The sequence below is a fragment of the Poecilia mexicana genome, unplaced genomic scaffold, assembly GCF_051168715.1.
Source record: "Poecilia mexicana isolate PSO_F unplaced genomic scaffold, ASM5116871v1 scaffold_5, whole genome shotgun sequence".
In the NCBI taxonomy this organism is placed as follows: domain Eukaryota; kingdom Metazoa; phylum Chordata; class Actinopteri; order Cyprinodontiformes; family Poeciliidae; genus Poecilia; species Poecilia mexicana.
Window position 1 is genome coordinate 10036790 of NW_028263374.1, and position 13143 is coordinate 10049932.

The window sequence follows — 13143 nt, forward strand, 5'->3', positions numbered from 1 at the left end:
GCTGAGTTAAGCAGGAGACAAAGCTGTCTCTTTACTAGGCAGAAGACACTTAATGTGAAAGAGGGATGAGAGACACTGGCCGCATGTTTTTGATTACATGAGTATGACTAATCCTGTCGTTTTGATTACGACCACAATTGCTCTGAGACAAAACCTCATTTCAAATGTGGTTTGCATGCGAAACCAGTTATAGAGCAGGTTTTTTAAGCCACATGTAAAAAATCATGCTGAGTCAGACATGGAGAACCAAATGACTCACTTCAAGTCTGCACTCACTTTACCTGAGTACAAAACGTATTTCCTCTTGACTGTGGTTGTTGCCATCGCAATCCAAACGATTTCCTGGTAAGCTGCGTCATCTTATACTTTATGAGCTTGGGGTCATTTATGCTTCACCATAGGCTAAATCCTCAAAATGCAGCCGTAACGATACGACGACCTCATTAAGTGGTACGGTAAATGTTACTGGCACCAAAAGATGAAATGAGATTTTAGCCATATTTTTGGGAAGACTATAAATTCTCTCTCGCTCCCCGCCTTCCCGTTTTATTCATAAACAGTATTCCAAAAAATAAAAAATCCATCATCAGCAAAGAAAAACCCAGACAAAGAGCAGCTAAGTCTAACACCTACAGGAAACAATAAACCAGATGAAAAGTTTGGCATTATCAGTGGGAAAAGTGATGTCACTTTTGTCACGTTTCCTATTTTGCCATGTATGCTAGCACACTGAAACGGAATGTGGAAAAAAATTTTGTTGAACATCAATTCCTGTCACATCTTTAAAGTATGTGATGCATGTCTTTTTTTGGGTTGCGCATGTGTATCAGTATCAAAGGCGTGGAATTCAGCTTCCTGCTGCTTCAGGAAAATTTTACTTTTGCCATTATTTTGTCTTTTTTTTGTTACTTGAGGGTTAACTGGCGATTTCAGATTGACGTTTAATGTACAATGTCAGATAGATAAGCTGAATCAGTCAAAAAGTAGGTCAAACCATGTATTTCAGTTTTAAGAATAATGCATGCAGGTGTAAGTGAATTGTCATCACTGTTGAGGACATAGCACAGTGTGACATTAAATGTTATCACAACAGTGTGGCTGGGATATATAGTAGCTATTAAGCAGTGGCAAATGTCTTATAGTTCTCACAAATCATTTATATAATGTCAGTTTCTATTTTCTACTGAATACCCCAAATAATCACCTTCCTAAAATAATGGCCTAATTTATTTATTTTTTTTGCTTTTGCAAAAAAAGTAAAAAAAAAAAAAAAAAAAAAAGGCAAAAAACTCTTTGAATTAAGTCATTATTTTAGGAAGGTGATGAAATGCTGCCACACAAACATGATGAAAAGTGGAAAATGTTTTGCTGCTAATATATTCCTTTTCACCTTTGTTATGTTAAAAATATGAGTCTAATAGTATAACAAGATGTCAGGCTTAACCCTTTAATACGCAAGTTTTAAATCTCCGCCTGGATGTCTTTGCTTATTTTAATTGTACGCAGTTCTTTAAATGTTTTGTGAATACAAGGTATTTTCGCAATGTACCATCTATTAAAAGAGCGACCCTCAGATTAATTTCACCCCCTGCTCCGGCGGGAGTGAATTTACCGTAATAACCTGATATTGGCTGGGAAGAGCAACGTCTCCCCTTTCAGAAACCGTTGGAAATTTTCAGATAGCGCCAAGTGTGGCGGAATTACGGTACTGCAAATTTGGCTGGACCGTCGGCGATCCATTCGGTCTGGAAGGGTTAAAACAAACATCTTCACATCTGGGCCTGTGATAAAAGCTACAGCTCACTTCATCAGACATAGTTAACTGCTGCCAGCATATGAATATTAAGAAATATCACAAACATACAGTCTAAAAGGGAAATCACACAAGGGAAGCACTTCAGAGTCCAAAGCAAAAATGAAGCTTCAAGTTCAACTTTGGGCTCCAGGAAAAACATCTAACTTCCAAATCTGAATTTGTTTATTGGCTGACAAAGTGAGCAGTAAGGCAAGTTAAAGCAGGCACAATATTCCCATAAAAAAAATCTGTATCAGTTACCAAATTCTTTTTATTAGTGCTGACCTGGTTAGCTTTTGGGCAGATCAACAAAACCAGACAGGGAGAAACCAGGCGGTGTCAAGTATTTTACGGCACATCTTTCCTTAAGTGCCACTTTTGCCTGGAGGTGGAATGAGAGCACACTCCGTTCAAAGGAATTTTAAGAGCCAATCGACATGAAAACATAAACAAAAACCCTTTCAAAATGTCACATCAAGAGCTGCTACAACTTAATTGAAGTCAATCATCTTAACATTTATGTTCTAGGCAGTTTTTCTTCTCTAAGCTTTAATCGTTGCAGCAAATGACAAAAAAAAAAAAAAAAAAACCTCACTGCCAATGCATGCCTGACAGGTTGTTTATACTGTGGCTCAAATATGAGGTGAAACTTTCTTTAGCCTGAGCCTGGGGCGGTGTGCTCCAACCTGCAATTATTTGCTCACTAGCTAACTTAGCAAAAGGACGGTGGGGCTAGAGGCTAAAATGGTGGGGAAGAAAAAGAGAAAGCCAACTTTTAAAACAAATGCCTCCTGTCTATGCTGGCTTGCCCGTTTAGGTCATACCATGACCTTTGCTGGAGCCTGAAGCTCCTTCTAGAGTTTAATCACTGGCTGCTTTGGACAATAGCAAGAGGAAAGGGAATCCCCGTGTCGTGAATGTGAAGCGGAGGCAGCGGGGGAATGTGGTCTGCTGGAAATTGATCAAAAGCAACAGCCTCTGCAGAACCAGATAGAGTTTGGGATTTATGCCTGACTGAATGCTCTTCAGTGTCTGACCGTGGGAGTAAATAGTTATTGTGAGCAGGGCAATGGCTATGCTGATGTGCTGGACAGTGTAAAAACAAAATGTAGTTAAGCAGTGACATAATTTGATCCTGATAGAGTACAACAACTCAAATACACTGTTAAGCAGACTTTAGCGGTGCTCATAACAGTTGCATATTGGTGTGTGATACTTGGTGACGGACTGTGTGAAAACTTTGTATCGTCTTCAGATGTTTTGCCCGCAGACACCAGTGAAGTGAGCGAGCTGATAAAATGGGGTCAGTGCGGCACCATCTATTGTAGTAAATGATTTTATTGGGAACTGTCATTTATGCTTTTCATGATTGCCAGCCTTGTTTGCGTAAAATCTGTTTTTTTTATTTGACTTGCTGCTCTACAGTTTGTTTGTTGTTTAGTACTCAACCCAGATCGTGCTTGAATCTGTCTCCTTTCTTGACTCCACACCCGCATTGCTAATATTTCCAACACTGCTGTAACTAGGACTGTGACTGCAAAGTGTGCTTGCTGTTCGCAAACATCTTTTTCCTCAAACTTTTTAAATTTTACGGATTCGTTCACGCTTGCAGTTCATGTCTGTCATAAGGTGGAGTCTGTTTTATTGAGATGCATGAAAACAGTCAACCTCCCTCCCTTCATTTGGCTGACTGGACTTTCTGAAGTGGATCCAGCTGAGCTTTGCTCGGTAAATCTCAGGAGGTTCTACCTCATATATTACTAGCCAAACCACCCACAGTCATGACTTCCAGTAACGGAATTTTATTTTTTTTTTTTGCTATTTTAGCAAGGGTAGCAAAACAGGGGTTTATATTTCATGTCATGAGAAGTGCAGGCGATTAACCAAAAAATGCTTATCGAGAGTAGAATGTGTTTTAACGAAGCTCTTTTTAGAATAAAATTGACTAGTACAGATTTGAACAAAGTATTTTAGATTTTAGCTAGAGCTGTTTGTTTAAATTACATGCTAACTTTGTGAGGCAGCTGCAGCGAACATTATCTTAAACATGCAAAATGATTCTTCTCGTCACAGTTCTTTTTCCCCCAAACTTAAAGTATTCGCCTTTAAGCTTGACTAGACTCGTAGTTGCAGCTCACACCTGTTTTATCAGATGAAGCAACTAGAAAGCTCTGCCTGAGACTAATTTGACGAAACATGCTGTCACGGTATTGCAAGAGCTTTTTGCACAAGATCCCATCAAACCCTTACACATTACTGAATACAAATGGGGCAAATTATTTTTTTGTCCAACGCTGCCACCAACACTAAATGTAGAGCACTAGATAAAACATCACAAAAATGTTTTATCTGGCAGTATATAGCAATGAGATTTATACACAAGTGCTTGTAATCTACATGGAAAAGAAAACAACAGGCCTTGACTATCGCGCAGAAGACCAGATGACAGTGCACATCTAAAATAGGACTTTAAAATCTCTCTTCATTTCAAAATACATTTTTTCTACTTGTAAAATATGAATTGTTCCCTCTCTGTGCATAGATCCTTACATAGCTTAGGTTTATTAAACACCTAGATGTTAAAACCTGAGTTGAAAATCCTTGACTAGGGTTCCAAACATGGACCGTCTAACATCTGTTTGGTTGCCTTTTGAAGGACTCTAAACCTGACTGTTCAGTAAATGGGACTGTAACACTCCACTTTGAAAAAACAAAGACAAATGTAGACAGATTTTAATCAATGCCTTTTAAAAAAAAATTGCAACCATTGAAAAAATGTAAATCTTTTGGACATATATTTAATAATGTTCAGACTGACTACATCTTAATCACAAAAGCCAGAGATCAAAACTAAGTCTGAGACATGAACTCACACCACTAATCAGGTTTTAAAGCTGACTGGTAAGAAAACTTCAAACCTCATTTCTGACAGAGTTGGGAGAGGCTTGTGTAACAACACTAGGGACATAAAATAGACTGTTAGTGGTTCATAAATATATTTTATTTCTGGCCATTTGTATTTATGTCAAACTGGACTCAAGTACTTTGGATAACTTTGAACATTTTTTTTTAACTCATTACGATGCACCCCACTCTTTATTTCCAAGCTTATATGAAACCTTGGAACAAATTCACTTACTAAACTTGACAACAAGGCTTTAAATACAGATTTCGTTGCTAAGAGTAAGGAGTTCAATATGTGAGGGTATTAAAGCAGCTGTATTTTTTAAGCACATATTTATATTTCTAATGGGCTATGTTGATTTAAAAAAAAAACAACTTAGGAGCAATTAATAGCAGCTAATTTTATTACATAAAATAGCATTCAAACTAGGCTAAAGGATAAAACAGTACATGATTTGCATTCATAACTTACAGTAATAATAGACAAAAGCTGGCAGGCTTCCCTTGAGAGAAGGTTAATTACAGTCATTACAGATATTAAACTTCCATGAATGTAGAAAAAAAAATAGCAGACCTGAACTTCTCTGAAAACAACAAGCGTGCCATTTTTACTGGATTATCAAAAAAAGCAATAAAACAGCTGCAGCTTCTTCAGAATGCAGCTGCAAGAGTCCTGACTAAAACAAAAAGAGATCAACATATCAGTCCAGTTCTGAAATCGTTGCACTGGCTCCCAGTTGCTAAAAGAATAGAATTTAAAATCTCTTTATTGGTGTATAAAACTCTACACAACAAAACCCCAGATTATATTACGGATCTTCTTCAGCCCTACATACCTCCCAGACCTTTAAGATCAACTGAGTCAAACCTATTAGTCATTCCGAGAGTCAGAACAAAATACGGGGAAGCAGCTTTTAGTTTTTATGCTCCAGCCCTCTGGAATAAGCTTCCGGCTCACTGCAAGTCTGCCCCAACTTTGAGTTTATTTAAAACAAGGTTAAAAACATTTCTATTTGAAGTTGCCTATTCTTGATTTTTTTTTTGTTTTTTTTTTTGTTACTTGTCTGATTGGTATTGTTTCTCTGTAAAAGCACTTTGAATTGTCTTTGACTGAAAGGTGCTATATAAATAAAATTGCCTTGCCTTGCCTTGCCTTGCAAGAGTCTGATAACTGAAATAAAACACATTCAGTGTAAAGCTGAGCTGCTCATCTTTGTGCTGTCCTTTATTAGAAATGTCCCCGGATACGGCGTTTGCTTTGCAGCGTACAGTAGAGCCCATATTTCAAGGGCTACGCGAGTCTTAAACAGCTGTGATGCATTACCGTTCGACCGTCTGCCTCCCACCGATTCTGCTCTCCGTTTCACGGGCTGTTGTGACAGATGTACACAATCAGGAAAACCGAAGGAATGCAATGACTAACAGAGGTGCGCAGAGCGAGAAAAACTGCAGGTGCTCAGATATTGATGTTGAATTAAATCCAAGGACCCTGCACTGTCTGGTGAACGTTAACTCGTTTCAGCTCTCTGTGAATGCAAATGTTAAACATAGCTGAGAGATTTAAGGTGTTATTGCATTGTCCATAAACAACAGCTGAAGTCATCTTGCACTTGTTTTCAACATTTCATGTCCAAAGTGCAGACAGATGCTTCTGTCTCTGCCAGTTGTTCTCCGAGTTGACCAGTGTGAGGTCTTTGATGCTGCTGTGCTTTCTGTTTACTTTGAGCTCCCCAGGACCTGTTCAGGACCATCAAGCCTCACCAGGACCGGGCTTAAAGCTGGGTCCTTTGTTGGACAGGGGGGTTTACAATAACACGGCAGGCTACTGAGAACCGCTTGTATAAATAGATCGCCTGGTGTGGGTCCAAAAGTAGTATCCTCAAATTAAGCCATCTATTCGACTAAACCTTTCTTTTTAATTTCACCTTTTTTTTCCTTTTTTTTTTTTTTACTGTAAAATTAAATATTGGTGCTCTGTAAAGGCTGCATTTGGTGTTCTGCCCAGACTGGGTAGCATATAAAAACAAATAATCCTTTATGTATTCATTAATAATTATTTAGTTTATGTGTGAGATGTACTTTGGTTGTCAGTCAGTTTGGCAGTAAATATAATGTATTAGTTGTTTCAGTTCTTATGTGGTGCTCATTGAGTGTTTTTATAAGGCTTTGGCATCAGTATAATATTTCTCTCTTATGAGTTTAATTTATGTTTTTATTTTTTTGTTCATGGCAGTAGAGTCTCAAGCTGTGGGTGAGGTGATCGTTCCTTTGTTTACTTTCATTCCAGTTTACCCAGTAATCAAATTGACATCAAAATTAAATCAAATAGATTTATAGTCAGTTTCATATGTTGCTCATACCAAAACTGACTTGTGCATCTCTGGATTGAAAGGGACTATTGTGGAAAATCCTGAAATAAAAAAAGTCCTGATAGAAGAAACATTAAACAAATCAATGAGTATACTTATGTAAAGTGTATAATTTTAGCAGAAGCTCAGTATTTTCACATTATGATAATTTTATTCATTTCGTCATCAATTAGCACCAGGTGACTGTCTCAGCACCAGTAATTGTTTGCCTGTAAAATGATTCTTAGTCACCAAAAAAACAATCTTATGCGCCAGTGTCATCTACAAATGCCCTTAGAAAGTTTTGATCATGTTTTAATGCACTCTGGTTTAGCTACAGTATAAATAGCTATGAGCTACGCACACAACCCTGAGGGATACCATACCAAATCAAGTCAACTTAATGATTATTAGTTTCACAACTTACTTTATTTAGTTTTTTTTTGGGAAGCTAACCTGCTGCTCAATGGTTACTAATTGTATCCATTTATTGAGAAGTTAATATTTTTAATGCGTTTTATTTTGTGCTCATGCACACTTGTCTCTTTTAACTTTTTTTATATATATATATATATATATATATATATATATATATATATATATATATATATATATATATATATATATATATATATATATATATATATATATATATATATATTCATTCAAATGCATGTTTTTTGTGTGAAAGAAACATTTCAAAATTTTTCTGTTTGAAGTTTTGGACTAATCATGTTACATTGTGTGCTACTGTTAAGTCACATGTTACCTCATGTAGAGTACTATCATTTACTTTATAGCACAAGTGGAAAAAAACCATCAGTGCTTCACTTAGGCTTCCACATTATTGAGCTTTACCAACACTTAATGGACTTGTGTATACGTTCTTTCTAAACACAGAAGGGAAAACACAACTTTGAAAAAAAGACTCAACGTATTTGCAGACTAAACCTTCAAGAGCCCCGTCCTCATAAATACAAACTACAATTTTGTGCGCCAAATGCTAAATTCATGGAACATTTCGCAGCCAGCTGACATGCCAAGCCCCAGATTTATTTTTACTGTAGCTGCTGCTGTGCTGCAGCCACAGTCGGATCAAAAGTGTTGTGTGTGCGCTCGACTATTTCACTAATCTAATCGCAGATCTTGAAACATCCCCAACTCAGAGCCAAGCTTACTGTCGGATGGGTTCACTGAAATACTTTAAAGACACTCTCCTTTCATCTGAATTGTTTCCACATGCTTGGCCGCTCTTCACTAATAGCACGGCTGCTGCTGATACCTTGACCTTGCAGACATTTGGAGGATTACTTCTCAAAAAGCGTACTTACGGTGAAAACCGGCTCCATGTGCAGTACTTGACCCAAAATCTGTTTTACAGACAGCTGAGTCTTTGAGGGCATTTGTGACTAGAAGAGATGCTCCTGTCACCTCGATCATCTGGTGACCCTGGTCAGCTGAAAATACAGTAATTTAAATTAGCCATGTCCAGGTCAGGAAAGAAGTGAGCAGAGCAACACAGGGAATACTTAGTCATATTTATAATAAAGAAAAAAAAATACATAGCTTTGAGTAGTCTTGTGTTTTTCCCTTGCTCGTGTTCCCTACAGTGATAAAGATGACATCCAAAAGTGTACTCATGCAGAAAACCATGCAGCCATTTCCTTCTTTATTTTCCCAGCTCTGAATCCAAAACCTCTTTGAGGAGACTCCAGGCAAGCACAGCAATGAGTCAAAGGTTGGCAAAGCATCTGTTGGTTTGCTCTGAAGTGTATTTACTTTGGAGTTGTTTGGACCACGAGGACTTTCCTTAATGAGTCACAGTTAAAATGTTTTGAAAATGTCACAAGTGGAGACACAGACAGTCTTTTTAGTAATTCATGATCTTCTCGGTGCGCAGCGCAGCAAAGCAAATGTATGTGACCGAAGTTAAGTTGCTCAGAATTTCTAAAATGCCACTGCCAAACTTTTGAAATGGCATAATAACAAAAGTACAGGTATGAGGCTCTGTTTGAAGGTAGTGTGCAGCTTATATATTTCCCGTAGTTCTCTTCAGTAAGTGAAAATCAAACTGAGTTAGTCTCAGCGTTAACAGCTAGTCAAAGAGAAGTTTTTATTCAGAAAATGTAGGGAAAAAAGTCCTCTGTGGTCTCTGCCTCTCTAAGACTGGCATCAGTTACCAAACAAATGGGATTCATGCTGAATAAATCTCAATTAAATATCCTGAAATGTCCATTTTTAAGGATAATATTCTGACATTTTAGACAAAGCAATACATTTTTATGATGCTGAGCTAAATGTCTGCCATTAGTGTTTTAGCAGAATCAGTTTATCTGTGAATCAGTTCAGTTTATATAAAATACTCAGAAATGTAAACATGTGGTTCGCTAAAAGTAGTTTATTGGTGTGAACATCTTCGTCCTTTTCAGCGAATGAGATAAGTGAACTCCCACATAAACAGTCACAACATCGCCGCACATTCCTCTGGGATCTCGGCCTCTACGATAGCACAATGTGTAAAACTTGAAAGTGTGGAGTCTGCCACTTCTCTTTAAATCATGTCCAACTTTAGTATTTTTTTACTATTTCCTGCTCTGTTTTCGAGTTACATTTTAAAAGTATCCTACTCTGGGTAGACAGCATGTCTGGCTCCTATTCACACTGCAGACTTCTTTGGTGGTGAAAGACTTTCCTTTGTTTTGTTTTTTTGTTTTTTTCTTTTTAGTCATATTCTTACTCCCCTTTAGATGTGTAAATCTCACAGGGAGCTGATCCAGCAGCTCAAGACAGCCAAGACTGTGAAATTCTCCTCTGACTTCAGCACCAAACAAGAAAAAAAAAAAGAAAGAAAAAAAGAAAGAAGCGGATGTCTGGGCCAGGAAGTGAAATGAAAAAAGTCTGGACAGCTGATTGTGTTCTGCTCACACTGCTGATGTGGAGTTTTAGTGAAAACGGCAAACAAACGCTAGATATGTCAAAAAAAAAAAAATAAAACCTAAAAAAGCCTTACAATTTAAAGAGGTGTACTTTTATTTTACCATGACTGTTGAAGCTTATTTTCTGAACTGGGTTATTGCAAAGCAAAATACATAAAATATGCAAGCAGTCTTTATTTTTGGCCTGTGCTAGCGCATGTGACTAAGAAATAACCGAGTCAAAGCAATTATGAAAACAACAATTTTTAACTTTGAATTTCTTCCAGAATCCAGAATCCTTGGACCTGTCCATCCAGAGTGCCTTGTCGGCACTCTTCCCACCTTTTGAGGTCACAGCACCCATCGTCCTCTGCCAGCTATTTCGTACCATCGATGAACGTTACCACGGCGATGCTCTGCAGTGCCTGCTGGACTTCCTCATTCCCTCCAAACACCTGCTGGAGTCTGTCCAGCAGGCTGCATGTGTGAGTGTGAATTCATAGAAAAGATGCTGTACATTGTCAGTGTAGATTCCCAACTGTGTTACAGAGGGTAAAGAATAAGTTAATAACTTACCGTGACTGTCAAATGTTTTAACAGAAATGGTTGAGACTTAATAGCTTGGTTACTGATATTTTTCAATCCAGAGTATTTTTATAGGTCTTAGTTAATGTTTTCTATTGTGTGGACAACAGACTGCATGCTTGAGAAACGTAACAGCAAACAGTTCAATGTCATGACTTAATAAAATTAAATTAAGCACTTCTGACGCTGAGATTCTTTACTGTTTTCAGCGCCTGTTATTACAGCCGTGGCCCTTATAATTCTACTTGTTGCCAATAAACACCATAACTGAATGAAAATTGCAGCTCTTAATCTGTATAAGCAACAAAAATATCAGAGAGTAAATATAATAATCCTTGTCACTCTGTAATAACATATATATATTTTTTTTTTCAGGCCGGATACTCTGACGTAGTTTTCCGCTGTGAGGGCTGGCCTCTTTGTCTGCACGACAAAACCGTCATCCAGTTAGCGTCTGTGAATCCTTTGCTGTTACGTCCTGGAGACTTCTATCTTCAGGTGGAGCCCTTTGGTGACCAAGCGGCCCGGATTGTCCTCAAGAGCCTCCTGGAGGAGGGATGTCGAGAGGTCGAGGAGACGCCGATCCCTGAGACTTCCTACCCCTGCCTCTTCACCGAGGAGTGGCTGCAGGACATCAATGAAGGACGCCACGGGACTCCTCTGTCCCGCTGTTTACTTTGCACAGATCAAGGTGTGATCAAGTTGCCGTGGTCTGAAATTTCAATTCCAGAGTTTTTAGACAAGCCTAAGGCTGTCCCCGCCTGTGGTGAGGCAGCGCCTCAGACCACGAAGGCCTCGGCTTCCTCCCACTTCAATTCATCGACCCTTCCAGTGGAGGCAGTGAGGTTGCCACAAGAAGACAGGATGTCAGCGTCTCTCAGACTGTCGCACGCATCCTCAAAGCTCATCAAAATGGAAAGGCGACCGCCCAGATCAGGGTCCAAACCGTTGAACAAACCTGTGGGCTGGGTTTCTCCTAACACCTGGGAGAGTCTGACCTATCAAGAAATGGAGGGGGATTATGTTGACTTGGTGGACATTGAGAAAGGGAAGGAATTTGTGGAGAAACAAACTCAACCTATTTTAGTTCTGCCCAAACCTGTGAGACAGCCGCCACCCGTCCCACTTGGAAATAGCGGACAGACCCTGCAGTATGCAGAGGAGCCCTGTGTGCCATGCGGCCAAAGACAGCTGGATCAGGATCTTATTGACCTGGATATGAAATATAGATACAGAGACTCTTATGTAGCAGCGCTAAAAAACCCGGTGCCTTTTGAAAGGGGAGGCGTGGACCTCCTAGGTGCCTTGGACGAGGTTGGACTATTTGAGGATGATGATGTAAGACCCGGAGGGGCGTTTGAAGGTCAAAAAGACCACCTGTGTAAGTTATCCAACCACTGCCAAGAACCTGCGACGGACAGTGAGTCCTGTGAAAGCGCGGGATGTCACCGTCCTTTGAGCTGTGAATCAGAAAACGCGATGAAGGAGTCAGCTGTGATTTTAAATCCCTTCTCTGGACTGAGCCCCAGCGACGGTAAACTAATTTCTCACCAGTTGGGACAGGCTTTTTTTAAGCATCCAGGATCGGTTGTGTCCTTGGCGACATCCGACGGAGGTTTGAAGACACGCCAGAAAGGGGAGGTTGCAAAACCATCGGCAAAACACAAAGTTAAAGTGAGATCTATGTCTGCTTTGTCGGACACCCCCACAGGGAGTCCTATCCTGTACAAAATCAACAACAGGAGCCACAGTGATGTTTGCCCTGAAACAGTAACCAGCATAATGCGGCTTGAAAATAGCACAGCAGAAGATCAGGAGGCTTCAAACGTGGAAAGACTGAAGGGCTTGAAAAAAGGTAAGCAGAGACATTTCATCATCTCTGTTGGCTAATTCACTGCAGATTTCATTTTAGAAAGTGGCCCACACACACACACACACACACACACACACACACACACACACACACACACACACACACACGGTCAACACATTGTTAACATTATACCCAGGCAGTCATTCATAATGAAGTGTTTCTCAATGCTCAAAGAATCTCCCAACTTTCAAGCAAAAAAAAAAAAAAACGAGTGCAAGAAACTCTACCGTGACCTTGTTGTGTTTGAGGGAATGTGGCTCCTCTGAGGGTTACGCTTCATAAAGACTCTTCAGAACAAGGGTTCAAAAGTCAAAGATCAGACTTCAGCACAATCATCCTCCGGGGAATCTCCCCTGTTCTGTCTGAGATCATTGGCTGGACGGTCACATTCACGTCATTCCTCTTATCAGGGGAGGGAACGGAAATAGCAACCTGCACCCCAGTAAAAGAGGCTCTGAACCCAGTGGGTGGAAGAAAAAAAAAACAGGGCATTTGTATAATTTAGGGAGACAGAATGACATGCGAGGAGGAGGTTTCTCTGCTCTCCTCTCTTGTTTTCGTGTCTAAGAATGCCCTCGGAGGGACGAGCTGAGATCTTGGCTGGAGACATGCTTGTCATGGACTATTAAAATAGTGGGGACTGTAGATGGGGCCTTGTTGAGAGGAGGGCAATTAGGAAGTCTGTCTCACTTTGCTGCCAGGAGAAGACTTTGTAATTTTTTT

General features: G+C 39.5%; 1 protein-coding gene across 2 annotated transcripts in view; it reads left to right on the top strand.

Annotated features, from left to right (window-relative positions):
* quob (quattro b) overlaps positions 1-13143 on the top strand; it is a 35889-nt gene that overhangs the window by 5006 nt on the left and 17740 nt on the right. For both annotated transcript variants that reach the window (XM_014981150.2, XM_088005491.1), the window contains exons 2-3: positions 10250-10447; positions 10923-12402. In XM_014981150.2, coding sequence (XP_014836636.2) covers positions 10250-10447; positions 10923-12402 — 1678 coding nt within the window. The remainder of the gene's footprint in view (positions 1-10249; positions 10448-10922; positions 12403-13143) is intronic.